General features: G+C 33.3%; 1 protein-coding gene across 1 annotated transcript in view; it reads left to right on the top strand.

Moving 5' to 3' along the window:
* DHX29 (DExH-box helicase 29) overlaps positions 1-17,342 on the top strand; it is a 41,337-nt gene extending 23,995 nt beyond the window's left edge. Inside the window, exons 13-27 of the mRNA XM_011380617.2 lie at positions 1,428-1,604; positions 2,241-2,381; positions 3,508-3,652; positions 3,777-3,894; positions 4,512-4,596; positions 5,613-5,701; positions 7,008-7,136; positions 7,231-7,306; positions 8,078-8,302; positions 8,777-8,913; positions 9,354-9,447; positions 12,381-12,683; positions 13,586-13,717; positions 14,732-14,828; positions 17,046-17,342. Of these exons, the coding sequence (XP_011378919.1) occupies positions 1,428-1,604; positions 2,241-2,381; positions 3,508-3,652; positions 3,777-3,894; positions 4,512-4,596; positions 5,613-5,701; positions 7,008-7,136; positions 7,231-7,306; positions 8,078-8,302; positions 8,777-8,913; positions 9,354-9,447; positions 12,381-12,683; positions 13,586-13,717; positions 14,732-14,828; positions 17,046-17,101 (2,004 nt within the window). The 3' untranslated portion in view covers positions 17,102-17,342. The remainder of the gene's footprint in view (positions 1-1,427; positions 1,605-2,240; positions 2,382-3,507; positions 3,653-3,776; positions 3,895-4,511; positions 4,597-5,612; positions 5,702-7,007; positions 7,137-7,230; positions 7,307-8,077; positions 8,303-8,776; positions 8,914-9,353; positions 9,448-12,380; positions 12,684-13,585; positions 13,718-14,731; positions 14,829-17,045) is intronic.
* The last annotated feature ends 300 nt before the right edge of the window (positions 17,343-17,642 follow it).

The raw sequence follows: 17,642 nt of genomic DNA, 5'->3' as shown, positions 1-17,642 counted from the left end.
CCACGTTGTAGCCAGAGTTATCTCTTTTAAAAACAAAACTCAAACCATATGATTCCCCTGCTTTAAAATGTTTTCATCACTGCCCTGACTCATTAGTACAAAGTCTCAACTCCCTAGCATAGTTTATAAGGCCTTACACAGGCTGATTACTGAGTACCTCTCCAGGTATCTCTTGCCCATTCCCTATCCCACGCTCAAGGTGTCATTTTTGTTATCCAGTTCCTAAAATGTATTATGATCCCCATCTTCACCAAGATTTTGTATAATTTGTGTGTCTCGTGACCACTTTTTCTCCTTTTTTCAACGTATTCCTTCCTCCTTTTTTTCAAACTCATCCTGCAGTTCTCAGCATCAATGGCAATTTCTCTTAGTAGTGTTCCTGATCACCTGAATTAGCTACTCTTCATATGTAATTTCAAATCATCCTGTACAGTGTCCTCTTACTAGACTGTAAACTCAAATGGAGAGAACTGTCTTGATAATTTTTTAATCCCCAGCATCTAGCAGAAAGCTGAATACTTAACTGTTTGTTGGGCTCTGTTTTTAAGGTTTTGCATGATCTTATTTGATTGTCACAACCACTCTATGAAGTCTGTGTTATTTGTATTCTCATTTTATAGAAGCAGGAATAAACTCAGAGATATTTAAATAAGTTTCATAAAGTCATACTGTAAGTGGCCAAACCAAGAATTGAACCCAGCAGTGGTTTCCAGAGCTTGAACACTTAACCACTGTTGCCTTCCTTCCAAAGAAATAAATGATCAAACCTTTTTTAACTTATGTTATCTTGGTGTACTTTATCTTTGTATGCTGCCTTAAATCTTATACAATGGAGTAGAAATAAGTCAAATTACAGAAAGTTGGAAGATAGACTGGTACATTCAGCAGATAATAAGTTCTGACAGTGTACCATGGCTGTTATGCTCTATAGCAGGTTTAAAGCACTCTTCACTAAAATGTGTGTATTGGTAGGGCATTACAAAAAAACTTTTTCTTGGACAGTTGATAAAGACCCTGTCAGATTTCTACTAATCAACTTAGCTTTTTCTACATAGTCGATAGACTATCTCTCTTGTGGTGATGGCAACAGTATAGTTTTATATTAGTGGCAGAACTTTAGGAGTCACCCTGGCCACTAAGTGAAATTTGGAAGCTGCCCTAATCTTACCAAACACTTGCAAGCCGTTTGCTAAGATGGAGTCCTACTGTAATAGCTAATTTTGTTCATTATGTGCTGATTTTTACTAGCTTCAATTTTTAGAGGGTGACTTTATTTTCAGTTCCAAAGATCTGCCTTACTTGAAACATACAGCTCTCTTTCCCTCCATGTGTACTATTTAAATATTAACTTTTAGTAGATGTGTGTGATTATTTTAGCCTCTTACTCGACCTTATATATGCTTAATTTTTTATTTCCTTTATACTAGGTTCATGAAAGAAGTGTCCAGTCAGACTTCTTACTAATTATCTTGAAGGAAATTTTACAGAAACGCTCTGACCTACACTTGATTCTAATGAGTGCCACTGTAGACAGTGAAAAGTTTTCCACATATTTCACACACTGCCCTATTCTCAGAATTTCAGGAAGAAGTTACCCTGTTGAGGTAAGTTTTCTTTACAACACGTATATGAACAGAAACCACATGCCCACCAGGGAGTTTCCCCAGAAGATAGGCGCTTGTAAGCTGAGCCCAGACCTATTCCCAGGGCGCTGCAAGCAAGAGAAGACCTGGAGATGGCCTTGGGAATCAGATGGCTGGTGCCGCCTTGACTGAGGATGGTTGGGCTGGAAAGGAGGGTTCTGCTTGAAGACATAACTGACAAGTACAGAACATAAAACATTTCCATGTCAAAGCCATTATATCCAGATTGAGGATGGCTGCTTGGCAATAAGGAACTCCTTTTTTACCCACCTCTCAAATATAGAGTTGGCTTTGAAGCTTCCTTTCTTAATATTTGCTCTTTTGGTTCAACTGATAAAGACTGTTCTTTTTAATTGGTTTTCACTTATAAAAAATATACACCGTAATGTAATTTGTCTTCAGACTTATAGGGACAGACTCATCTGCATCAATGAAATTCTTCATTGCCAAATAATGCAGAAAATCTTTTTTCATAATAATTCTAAATTAGCATTTGATGACATTCAAACAGTAACAATCCCCTTATTCTTTTTAAAATGACATTTACTGAGATGAATTTGAGTTCACCATTTATATGCATTGCCTTAATCTATGCAGGTTTTTCATCTTGAAGATATAATAGAAGAAACAGGCTTTGTACTGGAGAAAGACTCAGAATATTGTCAGAAATTTCTGGAGGAGGAAGAAGAAATAACCATTAATGTTACAAGCAAAGCAGGGGGAATAAAAAAGTATCAGGTAAAAAGAAGACGTTTTATAAGACATCTAACAATGCTATCCAGGATGTAACCTGTCATGAGAGTTTTGAGATCATATGCTGGCATAGTGAATTCGAGTATAATTTGGTAGAAGAGAAACAAATATGATTAAGAACAAATTTTAAAGGTCATTTCTTTAATCTGTGTTTCATAGAGTCTAGTCGTTGGTTTGTAATATTTCTTATACTATCCTGAGCCTTATAAGTGCACATAAAAAAGTCAGGACTGTATAAGTATGATGTAACTTTTATTGTTTCATAGCAATGATCAATTATTGAGAGATAAATTTGTAATTATTTTTTCTACTTTATCTGAACACCTTAGGCGATCAGCTTGGGCAGGCCCAAATCTAGATCCTTGCCAGTTTTCTTAGCCTCTATCCTGGTGTGAGCCATCCTTAGTAGTGAAACTGTCCAGGGCGCAAGCACAGTTCTTCATAGATAGTTTTAATGACATGTTTCACAAAAGATGTGTTATCCTGCATGTTAGCCAGTGGTGCTATACTCAGTATTTTCATCGTATCCACAGTATATCATGCATATATCTAATCTGATGTAAACACAAAGTTAAAGTTACTTAACTTTAAATTAAGCAGGTGATAAACCAAGAATGCAAAAAACTAAAATCTTTCCCTGAAACTCCAGAGATAGAAATTAGAAACTAAAGAAAGACTTTAGAAAATTAAAAGTATTTCAAAAGAGATGACTAGAACTCAGCAACCAAAGTAAAATCTAGAAGAAATGAAGCAGGTATAAACTATTTAATAAAGTTATTATGACCTCTCAGCCTAGTTGCTTTTCAGTTGCCACAGGACAACGTATAGTGTTCTGTTTTTCTTTAATTCTTCATTAATTTAGCGTGTACATGCCAAGATAAGAAGTTTTGTTATATTTAAGGAGGCTGGATGAAATTAAATTATAAGGAGATAATGAAATCTTATATTTTCTTCACTTAAAAATAGTATTCTTGCTATATTTTAACAAAATAATAATGGTAACAATAAAAAAATACAGATTTGAATGAATGACATACCTCCTTTTTCTCCTTTTGTCTTATAAAAATACTTAATATTTTTGTTCATCTTTTTACGATTGTGTTTCTTTTAGGAATACATCCCAGTTCAGATTGGAGCAGGTGCTGATTTAAATCCATTTTACCAAAAGTACAGCAACCGCACTCAGCATGCTATTCTCTATATGAATCATCATAAAATCAACCTGGATCTCATTTTGGAACTTCTTACATATTTAGGTGTATATATATTTCTAATGATTCTTCATTTGTTTTGATAAAACTTTTAACTGGAAGTGTTTTATTAATATCTTATATGTTGTTTCTCCTTATTTTGAATATTGTGTCTTCTTAAATATTTCAGACAGAAGTCCCCAATTCAGAAATATTGAAGGAGCAGTACTGATCTTTTTACCAGGCCTGGCTCATATTCAACAGTTGTATGATCTCCTCTCAAGTGATAGAAGATTTTTTTCCGAACGGTAACTACAAATCTTTATTAATATTCCTGGTAGTTTTTAAAGAGAAAAATATTTCATAAATTAAAACTCTCGATCAAAGCTTTCAAAGTCTTTTTACCTTCAGTTAAAATTGTCCCATGTTTGTAAAGCAAGTTTGTTTTTGTTTTAACATTTCAATTGTAGTATTTTATCTACTAAAAATTTTAGGTACTGTTTCTGCATTTGTTCTATTAATATGCTTAAGCAGAGGGAATCCTGTGGTTAGATGGCGATTTCTCTCCCTAACCCACTGGATGGTTCAAAACCTCAGCAAGGTTGCAATTTACCATTCATACTTACTGAATTGGCTGTTTACCTTTTTTGTTACAGTTGATTACTGCTGTCATGGTTTTCACTTCAACATCAGCATGTTTTAAAAATTCTTTAAACTCTATACATATAATTTATTCATATTAAATTTTTTTATCTTTGATGAATATATATGGGATTTCACTGTACCATTATCAGAACTTTTGTGTTTAAAACTTTTCATAATTAAAATTTTTAAAGTTGCTTCCTATTTGCAAATAAATTTTGTTATTCTTTGCAGTGTCTTCTAAAGAGAAACTCTTGCTAAGAACTATGATTTTAACTTTCAGATATAAAGTGATAGCTCTGCATTCTATTCTTTCAACTCAAGATCAAGCTGCAGCATTCACACTTCCTCCTCCAGGAGTCAGGAAGGTAAAATTCAGTACAGCAAATTTATATGTAATCCATCTAAGCTGCTTTCATGAAAGTGTTATCATCAAAGACAATTAGTATCATATACCTTGTAGTATATAGCAGACTCCAGATCCTCTGCAGCTTAACATACTCAAAAGTGAACCCAATATTAAAATTAAAGTATTTGAATATTTACATTATGCGTTATTAAAGGGACACGAATTTTTAGAGGAGTGGTAGTTGAAAAATATGGCATGGATGTTGCTCGTGAAAAGAACAATCACACTTTTCCCCCAAAAAGGCATCATGAAGGATGTTGGATGGCAGGAGCTATTTGAATCCGAGGAAGATTCTTTGTTGTTTTCTAGGCTATTTATCCTGGATTATTTTTGTAATACATAGACCATTAGGTCGAGGGGAAAAAAATCTCAGTATTTTCATTGTGTCCTCTGTTCAGGATTCTGCATGAAGAGATATTTGGCAAAGAGAGTTTCTTAGATTTTGAACCCTTTCTCAGAATGGAGAAAAAGAGCACAATATAGGAACTGTGGGGAACACAAAGCTCCCAGAAAGAGCATGGACATAATGCAGGAGACCTGGATTCTCATCCCTAAACTGCTACCATGTTTGTGGCCTTTGGCAACCCACTCAGCCTAACTTTCTCATCTTTAAAAGGACCACAGCTTTAGGATTAGAACCACTGGGTTCTTAGAGCACAGTTAGAAAAACATCAGTTTAATCGAATTCCTTTGACCCAATTTCCCATTCTACTTAGTCATCTTTAAGATGCCTGTGGAATTAGGGGAACGGTATTTTTGTTGGAATAAAAAATTGTAACTTTAATTAGCAAGCTTAGGTAATGAAACTAATTAGAGAAGTTAAAATTGCACAGTAATAACAAATTATGAATTTTTGTAAATAAAATTGAAATTCACTTTTTAAACTCATCAGCTCAAACTGTCTAAAATAGTTTAAATGATAGGACATTGCTGAAAGTTGTTAACTAAATATTTTGGCTTTTTGTTTATTTTCAGATTGTTTTAGCAACCAATATTGCAGAGACAGGTATCACTATTCCAGATGTTGTATTTGTAATTGATACTGGAAGAACAAAAGAAAATAAGTAAGTTTGTTTCCCAAATCTAAACATTTTTAACCTGAAAAGAGTTTGGGGCTCTTGAATTTTTAGGAGAAATCCCAGAATCATGTAGAGAAAATTCCAAATGTCCTTATTCTGCCCAAAGCAAAAAGCCTCCGAGGAACTGTAGGAAACTTTAAAATATCTGAGAGTAAATGTCAAATTTCAAGTTTTCCCATAAGTATTTCCAGTGTACTGCTACTTTTAGAAAAGTGCTCTCTGAGAAAATTTTCAGAACATGAATTTTTGTAAATTTGTTTGTAAAATAAATTGTTTTATAAAAGCATTATTTGTGGGACTTTAAAAAAGAGCATGGATTTTGGAGTCAGAGTTGGATTTAAATCTCTAATCTGTAATCTTGAGCAAGTAATGTAACCATCAGTTATAATCATCAGTTTCCTCATATGAATGGGGAAATGAAAATTGAAAGTGCTTAGTACAGTAGTTGGCACATAATAGGTAACCTTAACTGAATCTTCAACAAAAAGATTACTAATTTATAAATGTTTTAATGTATATATAGCATAAATAGATGATACCACCTTAGTGATCTATCATAATCTATATACACTATCCCTAGTATTAGGAAACTTTAACAATATTTGGAAATGAGTATGACTATCCATTACAAAGTAAACCCTTGATTTTTAAAATTGAAACTTTAGAGGAAGCGTTTTCAGGGTTTAACTATCTTGTGAAAAGTACTTTGAATTATAATGTTCACAGTGGCATTTCTTAGACTCTTTCAAAGAATACTTATTGCGTAGTTAATAGGCATTCCACTAAAATAAAAAAGGTCCCATGGTCAGATTAATTTGAGAAAGGGTAACAGTTTTTTTTCTTGTGCTAGAGCTTTTAATTTGATAGTATGAGATTTAGTATGCAGTGTTTGCTAAATTATTATTTATATTTTTTTTTTATTATTTTTTAGGCAAGGCAACCCTTGGTTGACCTCACAGATTGCAAGGACCTTGTCAGCTTACAATCCTTATTTTTTATTTTTTTACACCTACAGCACCTGGTCTTCCTGGTCTCCCATCCAGGCACTAACCAGGCCCAACCCTGCTTAGCTTCGGAGATCAGACAGGATTGGGCTTGTTCAGGGTAGCATAGCCGTAGACGTTTGCTAAATTATTTAAACATGGGACATGATTTGGAAAATATTGGTCCACAATAATGGACTTTTTAAAGCCTATTTTCAACTTAATTTTGAGAGTCGAATATTTTCAGCTTTTTTAGATTTTGATTTAAGTCAATTATCCACATATACTTTCCTCCAACATTTTTTTAGGTACCATGAAAGCAGTCAGATGAGTTCTTTGGTTGAGACATTTGTCAGTAAAGCGAGTGCTTTGCAGCGCCAGGGGAGAGCTGGGCGGGTCAGAGATGGCTTCTGCTTCCGAATGTACACAAGAGAAAGGTATGGCATTAGCATTGGAAATAAAACACACGAATCGGTACAGTGTGGCATTTCTGATAATATATAAAGTATTTGGTGTTATTTTATTTTTCAGATTTGAAGGCTTTATGGACTATTCTGACCCTGAAATCTTGCGTGTGCCTTTGGAGGAATTATGTCTTCATATTATGGTAATCTCTAAGGAAATCCAATTTTTATATTCTTCACCTCTTTCTAGGGGAGAAAAAAATGAAGGCCTAAACTTTCTAACCTTAGTTGCTCTAGATGTTCAAGTATTTTATTTACTTTTCTTAAATAAATGGCCCCTCCCCCATCTTTTTTTAAGTCAACCCCCTGTGCTTTAATTCTGCCACAGTTACTTATACTTTATAGATTAAAATGCAGTCTCATAACCTAAACCAGTAGTTCTCAACTGGGCAAATATTACTTACCAAGGACAGTTGGCAGTGTCGAGACATCTTTGGTTGTCAGAACTGGTAATAGGTAGGCCATGCTGTGAGTAGAGGTCAGGGATGCTTTTAAACATTCCACAGTACACAGCACAGGCCCCTAAAACAAAAAATTTCTTGCCCAAAGTAATAGTAGTGCTGAGATTGAGAAACCCTGACCTAAAACCAAGGGCTTCCTAGTCTGAAAGACCTATAATATCTTCCAGTTCTTACATTTTGACTGTAAAAATCAAAAACGAAAAAATTAAAAATATGGAAAGATTTTATCTTCTCATGCCTACCTCCTAAACACACACACACACCACCACCACCCCCACCCCCACCCCCACCCCCCAATTATATTTTTAAAGGAATATGATAGCCTTACTCAGACATTTATCCTCTTTGCTCAGAATTTTACTTAACTCAAATTTAGTTTCAATTTGACCATCTCTTTGAGTAGTGTTAATTCTCTTTGATCACATATCAATTTATCACTTTTTCAATCTGCAGAAATGCAATCTTGGTTCTCCTGAAGATTTCCTCTCCAAAGCCTTAGATCCTCCTCAGCTTCAAGTAATCAGCAATGCAATGAATTTACTCCGAAAAATTGGAGCTTGTGAACTAAATGAGCCTAAACTGACTCCGCTGGGCCAGCACCTTGCGGCTTTGCCTGTGAATGTCAAGATTGGCAAGATGCTTATTTTTGGTGCCATATTTGGCTGCCTTGACTCAGTGGTAAGATAAACGATGCTGCTCTTTCTTCACTTGGAATATCATTTTGGCTGGTAAACTATTAAATTTGGAAATCATGTAGTCCAAATTATTGAAAAAGTATTTAAAGAGCGTTGCAGACAATGGAAATTCAGCAGGCTAGGAATCAAGATATCTGAGTGATGATTCTGAGATTGCTTCTAACTGTGTGACAGACTACAAATCACTCACACAGACATTCAGTTTTTTTCTGATTCTGGTGATATTATCTCCTATCTCACAAACATTGTATAGAAGCAAAGTGGTATATTTTTTAAATTCCATAAAGTGAAACTAAAAGTAACAAAAACGAAAATGTTAGCTGTTGTAAAGCATGATAAATGAAAGAAGAAACATGCATCTTGAAAGTGATTGTTTTGATTTGCTTTCTTTTACAAATGAGCTTACAATGTTTAGCTCCTAATGATAATTTTTGTTTTGTTTTTTTTTTATGGATAGGCAACACTAGCTGCAGTTATGACAGAGAAATCTCCTTTCACCACACCAATTGGTCGAAAAGATGAAGCAGATCTTGCAAAATCAGCTTTGGCTATGGCAGATTCAGACCACCTGACAATCTACAATGCATACCTAGGGTAAAGAAATAGTCTGGGTGTTGTTAGTAAGAGTGAGGTTATTTACTTTTTAAAAAATTTATCTTTGACTTTCATTAAAAAGATTTATCTAAGATTTAAATTTATTTTTAGTTACTTCATCTGTCATATTCTCTAAGATAATTACTTATTTTAGAGATTCATACTTTTGTAATTTTTCCTAAAATTTAAGAACAATACTTTGTATGTATTATTATATGTATATTACCTCAAATTTGAAGTTAATAATTTACTGTTATACATAAAGAGAAAAAATTTCGGTATTGTAGTTGAATTTTTATATACAGTTGGTAACTCCTACAACAAGCAAGACCACTCCTGTTCTTAAATGATTATAATTTAATTAAAGCTTATTTTGGTTAGTGCCTCTGAAAAAGTTTGAAAAGATAAAATGTTGAACTTTGGTCATTTTATTTATGTAGATGGAAGAAAGCACGGCAAGAAGGAGGCCACCGTTCTGAAATAGCATATTGCCGGAGGAGCTTTCTGAACAGAACCTCACTGTTAACACTGGAGGTGAGTCAGCACAACTAAGTCAGGGTCCTGTGCTTGAATAATAGGTTTCTTTTGGAAAAAGAAATGCCTAGGATAGTGCTTGACACATAGTGTTTAATAAACATTTGCTGAAATAATAATTTATAATTTTTTGTTTTGTTATTACTCTCAACAGGTAACATATATGCATTACATAGTGATTTAAAATAGTATTGAATAATCATAATGTATTTGGGAAGTGTTTTTTTTAAAAAACAGGCAACATGATTTCATAAAAATAACAATAGCTTGGAAATGAGGATAGTTGTCTATTAAATAGCTCAGTTTAGGAAAGTTAATTCCCAGTGCCTCATTTAAAAAAAGAAAGAATTGAATGAAGATAACGTACAGTCCTTTTCAACTCTGAAAAATCACCTTTTTTTATTAGTTATTATGGAAAATTTCAAACATACAAAAAATAAGGCAGAATAGTATAATATGAACGAACTCCCATGTCCCCATTTCTTACTTCCAGTCTTGGGCAATCATGTTTTATTTTCATTCCCATGATTCCATTATCTGCCCTTTAGATTATTTTGAAGGAAATTCCAGGCCTCAGGATTGTTATGGATCCCTGAAGGATAGGACTTTTTTTCTTAAATATTATCATACCTTAAAAAATAAATAATTCCTCGATAGCATCAAAGATATAGTCAGTGTTTAAATATCACCAATTTTCTCATGAAGGATTTTTACAGCTAGTTCAAATCATGATCTAAACAGGGTCCACACATTGAGTTTACTTGATATGTCTCTTAAGTCTCTTAATCTAGAGTTATCCTTCTTTTACTTTCTTCTTATTCGCTTTTTTTGTGTGTGTGTGAAGAAACCAGATAACTTGTCCTGTAGAGTTTACTGCATTCTGGATATGTCTAACTGTATCCCTATGGTATTGTTTAGCATCGTCTTCTGTGCCATGTATTTTCCATAGAGGTTTAATCTGATTCTGGTGTTTATTTTTTTTTCTTCTTTCTTTTTTGGAGTCGTCTCCCTTTTTGTAATGTTAAGATTTGTCAGTGGTGTCAGCCACATTCATCCACTGTAAAATTCCATGAAAGTTGGCTTTTCATGTAATTATTTTAGCAGCCATTAATAATAATGAGACCCATTGTTTCATTGAGGTTGCAAATGGTAGTATTCTAATTCTACTTGTTAGCTAAAATTCTTTCATAAAGAAGTTTTTCCTCATCAATATTTGGATAACCTGAGGTATAGTTTGTATAAGGAAATTAGGATAAATATTTGATTGTTTTCTTTGACTTAGCAGTTTTCATAATGAGTTGATACCCAAGCATTTCTACAGGTAATGAATGTTGTTTTTAATAAAAATCATTATGAACTTAGTGAGTTAAATGTATTTGATGTGTTTCAGTCCTCTGTGGATATTACTTTTTTTGATACTCAAATTGTCCCTTCTTTGGACAGTGAGAGCCTCTTGAGGTTTTCCCTGAGTCCTTTTCATAGAATCTAAGCAGCCTTTGATAGCTTCCTTGCTTGGTGTATGATAGTATGTCCAGGATTGTCTTATGCATTTCATGCTCCAGGCTTGGAATCTGTCATTTTTCCTAAGAGCCCTGATTCCTTTTAATTAAATTCTTTTATATTTCCTGAATATTAGCCAGCTACTTAGTTGCAATTAGGGATGATAGTTTTGAAAAGGCATCCAGGGCATCATACCCTGTGGCTGATTATGACCAGATTTATAAATCTGCTCTTAGGAAGGGAAACCTGATGACTTTGTCTATCATCCAGGTCTTGGTTGCTGATCAAGACCACGGTTATTTGTGTGAGGAGAGAGTAGAAATGTAGTTAAAATGAAAAGACAAGTGGTTATAAAAAGCAGAGCTCTTCCACAAACACTTTTCATTTCGTTCTTGATGTTTAGTCCAGACATGCTATAAAAGTACTCAGAAAATAAACTTTGTGCATATCACATAATTCCTCTATTCTCTGCTCATATTTTAAAAGATTAAAAATTTTTATTCCCATGTAATTTGACCCATTACATTTTTGTGATTTGAAATAACTGCTAGGATGATAGCTGGGACTTCTCTAAGTAAAATGAACTTTGTCCTTCTCTAAACAGATAAAAGGATAAATTAAAGAAATAGCCACCTCTGGGCCAACTGACTGGGATTCAAGATGTAGATTGCTAATCAATATTCCTTTGTCTCCATTCCATTCCTCCCAACCTCCAAGTCGCCTCTCACCCCCTTCCTTCTATGAACCTTTTCTTCTCCTCCCCTGTGATATTATGGCAGCTGTCTGTTTGGTCTTTCCTCCCCTGGAATCATAGTCCCTGAAGCCCCAGACCAGAAACTTAAAGGAAATCCTAAATGTAAATGTCACCTTTTAATCACTTGTATCCTGTTTGCTTTGAAAAATGCTCATCCTTCCTGTAGTATTGTAGCTGATTGGCCCTACTAAAGGCAAAAAAAGATTTTAGGCAACAATAATTATAGATTAAATGAAATTGCCATTCATAAACTTTGTCAAAGTCCACTAGGAAATTAAGGTGAGATTCCCAGAGACAAGTGAAGAAGGTACTTGCAGTCTCAGATCAAGATTCTTTTCTAATTCTTCCTCAAAATTGTTCTCTCTGTGACTGTCTTCATTAAATTAAAAACATCAAAAGGAAAGCTCCACTTGAAGTAAATATACTGAATGAAAAAGTATTTAGGCACATTTTTATTGTTGTCACATTTTAGACATGTGTTTTATGACATCTAAAGTCTTGGGGTAGTAGAAACAGGTGACTATATTTTTTCCCTAATTGAATTTGGGGTATAGTTAACTAAGTAATAGTTTGGCATCTTTCCAATTCTGATTGGACACAGTAATATAAATTACAGTATTTGGAAATTTCTGTTTTAATCAATTATGATCTTATCTCTTTTTAACATAAACCAATCTAGGATGTAAAGCAAGAGTTAATAAAGTTGGTTAAGGCAGCAGGATTTTCATCATCCACAACTTCTAATGGCCATGAAGGAAATAAAGCCTCACAGACCCTTTCCTTCCAAGAAATTGCACTACTTAAAGCTGTACTGGCTGCTGGACTATATGACAACGTGGGGAAGATAATCTATACAAAATCAGTTGATGTTACAGAAAAATTGGCTTGCATTGTAGAGACAGCCCAAGGCAAAGCACAAGTACATCCATCTTCAGTAAATCGAGATTTGCAAACTTATGGATGGCTCTTATACCAAGAGAAGGTAAAGTGCTCATTCTTAAATTCCAGTATTTAGGGCGTTATTCTAGAAGTCAGTCATAACAAGCTAGGTTGCCCCAACAAGTGTTATATTTGGTTCTCAAACTGAGCTGTTCATTTCTGTTCAATTTGAAATCAAGATGTATAGAGCTTCTCAATGAAAAAATATATATATAGTTCTTTTATTTAATGAAAGAAAAGTATTAAATGTTCTACAGTAACCATCATTTTTTTCTACTTGAAATAAGGATTATAGCAAAGAGATGTTCTTTAATAATGTATCAGTTCCCTGAGATTTCACTAAAAGGTACTATCTCAAAAGGGAAAAAAGACATATCTGTATTTCCAAAGATATGGCAACAGTTTGAATCACAATGTAACCTAAGATAATTTAATACCAAATATTTATAGATTACAGCCAAAGTAGTCAACCTTTTGAATCATAGCTTGTTAAAGTAACAAGGATCCATAATTTCAAGCACTGGCCTGAATAACTCCCAGCATATCATCAAACTTAACAGAAAAATCAGTAATGGCCATAGCTGAACATTGGTCTAGAAACCAAATACCTTTAAACTTAATCATAATTTTATTTTTGCATTAATTATTTAACATTAGCATTATAAAATTGTTAAAAATATTATAAAATTATGTCCAGGGTATATAATTCAGCCTTACAATTAATATTTTAAATGCCTTTTAATAGTATAAATATACAGGTGGTGACTATAATTACTATACAATTGGCAAATTATGCACATAAGAGAATGTAAACATGTAGCTTCACAAAGCTTATGACTTAAAATATATATAGCTAATTATAGAAAAATGCTCACATGAATCAGATAAATTAATTTCTTATAGTTTTAGGCTGTAAAGTTATTTGTTCTCTTTATTCCTACGCAGATAAGGTACGCCAGAGTATATTTGAGGGAAACTACTCTAATAACCCCTTTTCCAGTTTTACTTTTTGGTGGTGATATAGAAGTTCAGCACCGGGAACGTCTTCTTTCTATTGATGGTTGGATCTATTTTCAGGTACATGCCACATCTGATCTTATTGATTGCATTTGAGCTTCTAACTGCTACTGCCATTGAGATAGATTTTTTAAAATTTTATTAGCATTTGCATAATATCTTCCTATAATTTGACTTAAAGCAGAATTCTTCTTTATCTTGCCTTAAATCTGTTAATTTTGAAAATCAAATGATATCACTATTACAGATTGCATTTATCATCAGTAACAATTATAACGTACCATGTGTTGAGTACTTCAATAGTTAACTTTACATGGATTATCCCAAATATAATACCCCAACAAAATTTGTTAGATTCCGTTGTATAAAGGCCCTTGGGCTCAGTAAGAGTTAAATAACTTTCCTAGGTAACATGGATTGTTATTGGTAGAAAAGATTTAAACCTAGAACTATCTGATCCTCAAACTCATGCTCCTTCCACTACATTGTGTCACCTATAAGAAGACTCAGATTCATAGCTTTTAATGCATGTTGTTGAAGTCTTCTCTGGAAAAATTAAACCAACCAGTGTGACCAGCATTAAGATTATTTCTCTGTAACCCCATCAACACACTGACCAGTTTAAACTAAGCAAATCTAACACATTCTCCTGTGGTAAACCGTGATAGCTGTTTGTCTAGGACTAGAGAGATAAATTTTAAATGCAACTTAAAAAGTATATGCAGCTTTTATAAAGAGGCCACGGTGGTAGAAATGTTCTATAACTGGCTTGTGGTGATGGTTGCACAACTATATAAATTTACTAAAAATCATTGAATTGTACTCTTAACAATGAGTAAATTTTTATGGTTTTTAAATTATACTTTAATAAAGCTATTTTTAAAATTTCATCAAATTTATGGACAGTTAATAAATTGAAGTTTGCATAGTTTAGCTACAGGAAATAATTTGCCTATATTTTTCCCATCATGTGCTAAGACAGATTGTAAAGTATATATGCTTACCTTGATTTGTTTAAGCATACTCACACTCTTAAGGATTAACTCTGTTTAATTTGTCACCTTCTCTCAACAGGCCCCTGTAAAGATAGCCGTCATTTTTAAGCAGCTAAGAGTTCTCATTGATTCTGTTTTAAGAAAAAAGCTCGAAAATCCTAAGATGTCTCTTGAAAGTAAGTGTTTGATTATAATGTAGGTAGAAAACAGTATACTTTTAAACATTGGAGTACAGTATATAGCATGTTGAAGTCTTAAATTCCAAGTGTTTTAAAATAGTCTAATAAAACTTATTTAATGCTGAATTTCATAGATTCATAGACAGTTCTTCATTATTTACAACCTAATTATTCTCTTAAGATACTTTTAGTTTACTTCTTCCTCTTCTAATCTTCACTTCTAAGATTCACTTCTGACTATTTCACAGAAAAAAAGCGATGGTAAAACTGAGCATTGTAAACTTTGCTACTTGTTAACTTACTGGTAAACTGGTAATGCAGTTATTATAAAAAATAAGAATAAGGGACTTTCTGTGAGGTTCCCAGCATGTTTTCGCTACCATTCTCACAAATGCAGAGTCTGTATAAAATAAATACATTATCCTTCAACAGAAATCTGCAGTGAACACTTAGTTTGGTACAGTGTTTTCCAAACTTGCCAAATCATCAGAATCATCTTGGCAGTTGTTAAAAATACAAAGTCTAAAGACCTACCCCAGACATATTGAATCTTCTCTATGAGAGAGGCCTGTGGCTGTGTTATTTTTTAATCTTTTCATCTGTAACACTTCCCCTCTACTACCATCCCTTTTTTTAAATGCAGTTTTTAATAAGTGTTTTTTTTCTGGTAGAATTTTCCACATTCAGGATGTGATTGGTTGCATATTCGTGTTTTAATTTAATGTGTTTCTCTATTCCCTATATTTTCTGTAAAATGGTTCATCTAAAGGCTTGATTTGAATCAGGTTTTTAGAAAAGAATATTTTCTAGTTGGTGCTATAGTCTTCCCTTTGCGTCATATCAGGAAGCACTTAAATTTGGGTTTTCCTGTTTTTAATGTTAAGACTTGTTCAGTTTGTTCAATGTGTTTGTATTTAACAAGTATCCCAGTTAATTCTCATTGTCAGGCAAGTTGAGGAGCTACTGATTTGTGCTACTGCCTTGAAACCTCACATTGTATTTATTTGTATAATCAAATGTGAATACATAAACATTAAATTGTATTAATTTTCTAATACTGAGGGAACTTAGATAAGGTCTTGACATATTAAGAGATGTGGGCTCTTTTCTTGGGGAGCTTTGTGCATTACAACTCAGCCTTAGAAAGAATTACATTATATAAAGAATAGGTTGAACCTCAACTTTTAAGAAAAACGGATTTTAAAGTGGTTTCAGTGTTTCCCTGTACCACAAAAAGGAAAGCGGAACTCAGATGAAGCATATATTTTTGACTTGGGAAGGAGGACAAAGTACATGTATGTTCTCTCTTTCTGCACTTCATAGTAAGAAAAGTTGGGATATCAAGCTTTGAAAAAGCAGTAACTAAAGTTGCTCTTGTGCTTTTCATTACTCTGCTCTTCCTCAGATAAAAATCATGGTTCTTTTTAGACCTGTAATTATTCCCCTTGCAGTAAGTAGCCTTTTCCTTTTTTTTTTTTTTTTTTAATGCCACCGTATCCCCCAAGAACCTATGAGGCCATGGGCCCAGTTATCAGAATTCTCCACTGCAGCCATTGAAACCCAGAACATTCTCTAACTGAAGTGTCTAATATAAATATAGAATTTAGTCTTACAATCCTGATAATTACAACTATCTAAAGAGTGGTTATAAAGTTCTTAGGAAGTCACAATATCAGAGCAACTATTTGGAAGTAGAAGCAACTGTTAACAAAACCTCCTTAGCAAATAATGTAGCCTCTGTTGTCTGTTTGTCTAGTTAATTGGTATTTGATTACTTTGTTGTGTAGAGAGGTCTGTCACTTCCCTAATGACACCTCTCCAAGAGCACTTCCCTGTTAAAATTTTTTGTTTCCTTTGGACTAAACATGGAGAAACTGATAATAGTTCTTCCTTCCTTGTCCATACTGTGGAAATTCTGACACAGAAGAAATAATTACTTATAAAGGACTAACAGTTACATCCTATCATCTCTTTGGGTCTTAGCCTACTTTTTGTCAAAGTAGGTATATAACTATAGCAATAATTAAAACAATATTCATAAGGCAATAAATTACTTAGGCATCTGTAGCTTTATAGTAAATAATGCTGGTGTTAGTTTTGTATTTTAATTTAAAAGAATCTTTTAATGATATATACCTGTTGTTTACATGTATATACATTAGAAAATTAGCTGGTGATGAATTTGTTCATGGTTTTTTTTTTTCTTCCATTAAGATGACAAGATTCTACAGATCATTACAGAATTGATAAAAACAGAGAATAATAATTGAAACTGAAATTCATGGTCAACTGCTTTAAAAATTTAAGAAGAAGATACAGTCATGAATTGTGTGAAAATGGACCATCCCATTAAGTATTTCAGTACTTCAAATATTGGTATTAGCCATAACGTAAAGGTGGCAGAAAAAAGCACATACTTTAAATGTGTAATTTTCTAGTTCATTTTTAATGATGATTGTTCTCAATGTATTTGCCACTACATTTACAATAAATTCTTTCTTTGGTATCATCCATGTTTTATATATTATTATGTCTTATGGGCAAGGCCTATGTCTGTAGTATCTGTGACTTAGTGTTGTGATTCCCTGTGTACCCACCTCAATTTCTATTAGTTGTTGATGTCTAGAGAGTTTAGACCTTCTTGTCCAGAAGAGAAAATGAGCTCCAAAACCAGATGTAATGAAATTTTCATGAAAAGGAAAAACTTCAAAAGTCAGTTATTTAATATTTGATACTCAAAATCAAATAAGTATACACTATTAATAGATCCCACCTATTTCAGTAACATTCACTAAACATAAAGATGTAGTG

Source organism: Pteropus vampyrus, unplaced genomic scaffold (genome assembly GCF_000151845.1).
Source record: "Pteropus vampyrus isolate Shadow unplaced genomic scaffold, Pvam_2.0 Scaffold397, whole genome shotgun sequence".
NCBI lineage: Eukaryota > Metazoa > Chordata > Mammalia > Chiroptera > Pteropodidae > Pteropus > Pteropus vampyrus.
This window is presented reverse-complemented; position numbering and strand designations above follow the sequence as displayed.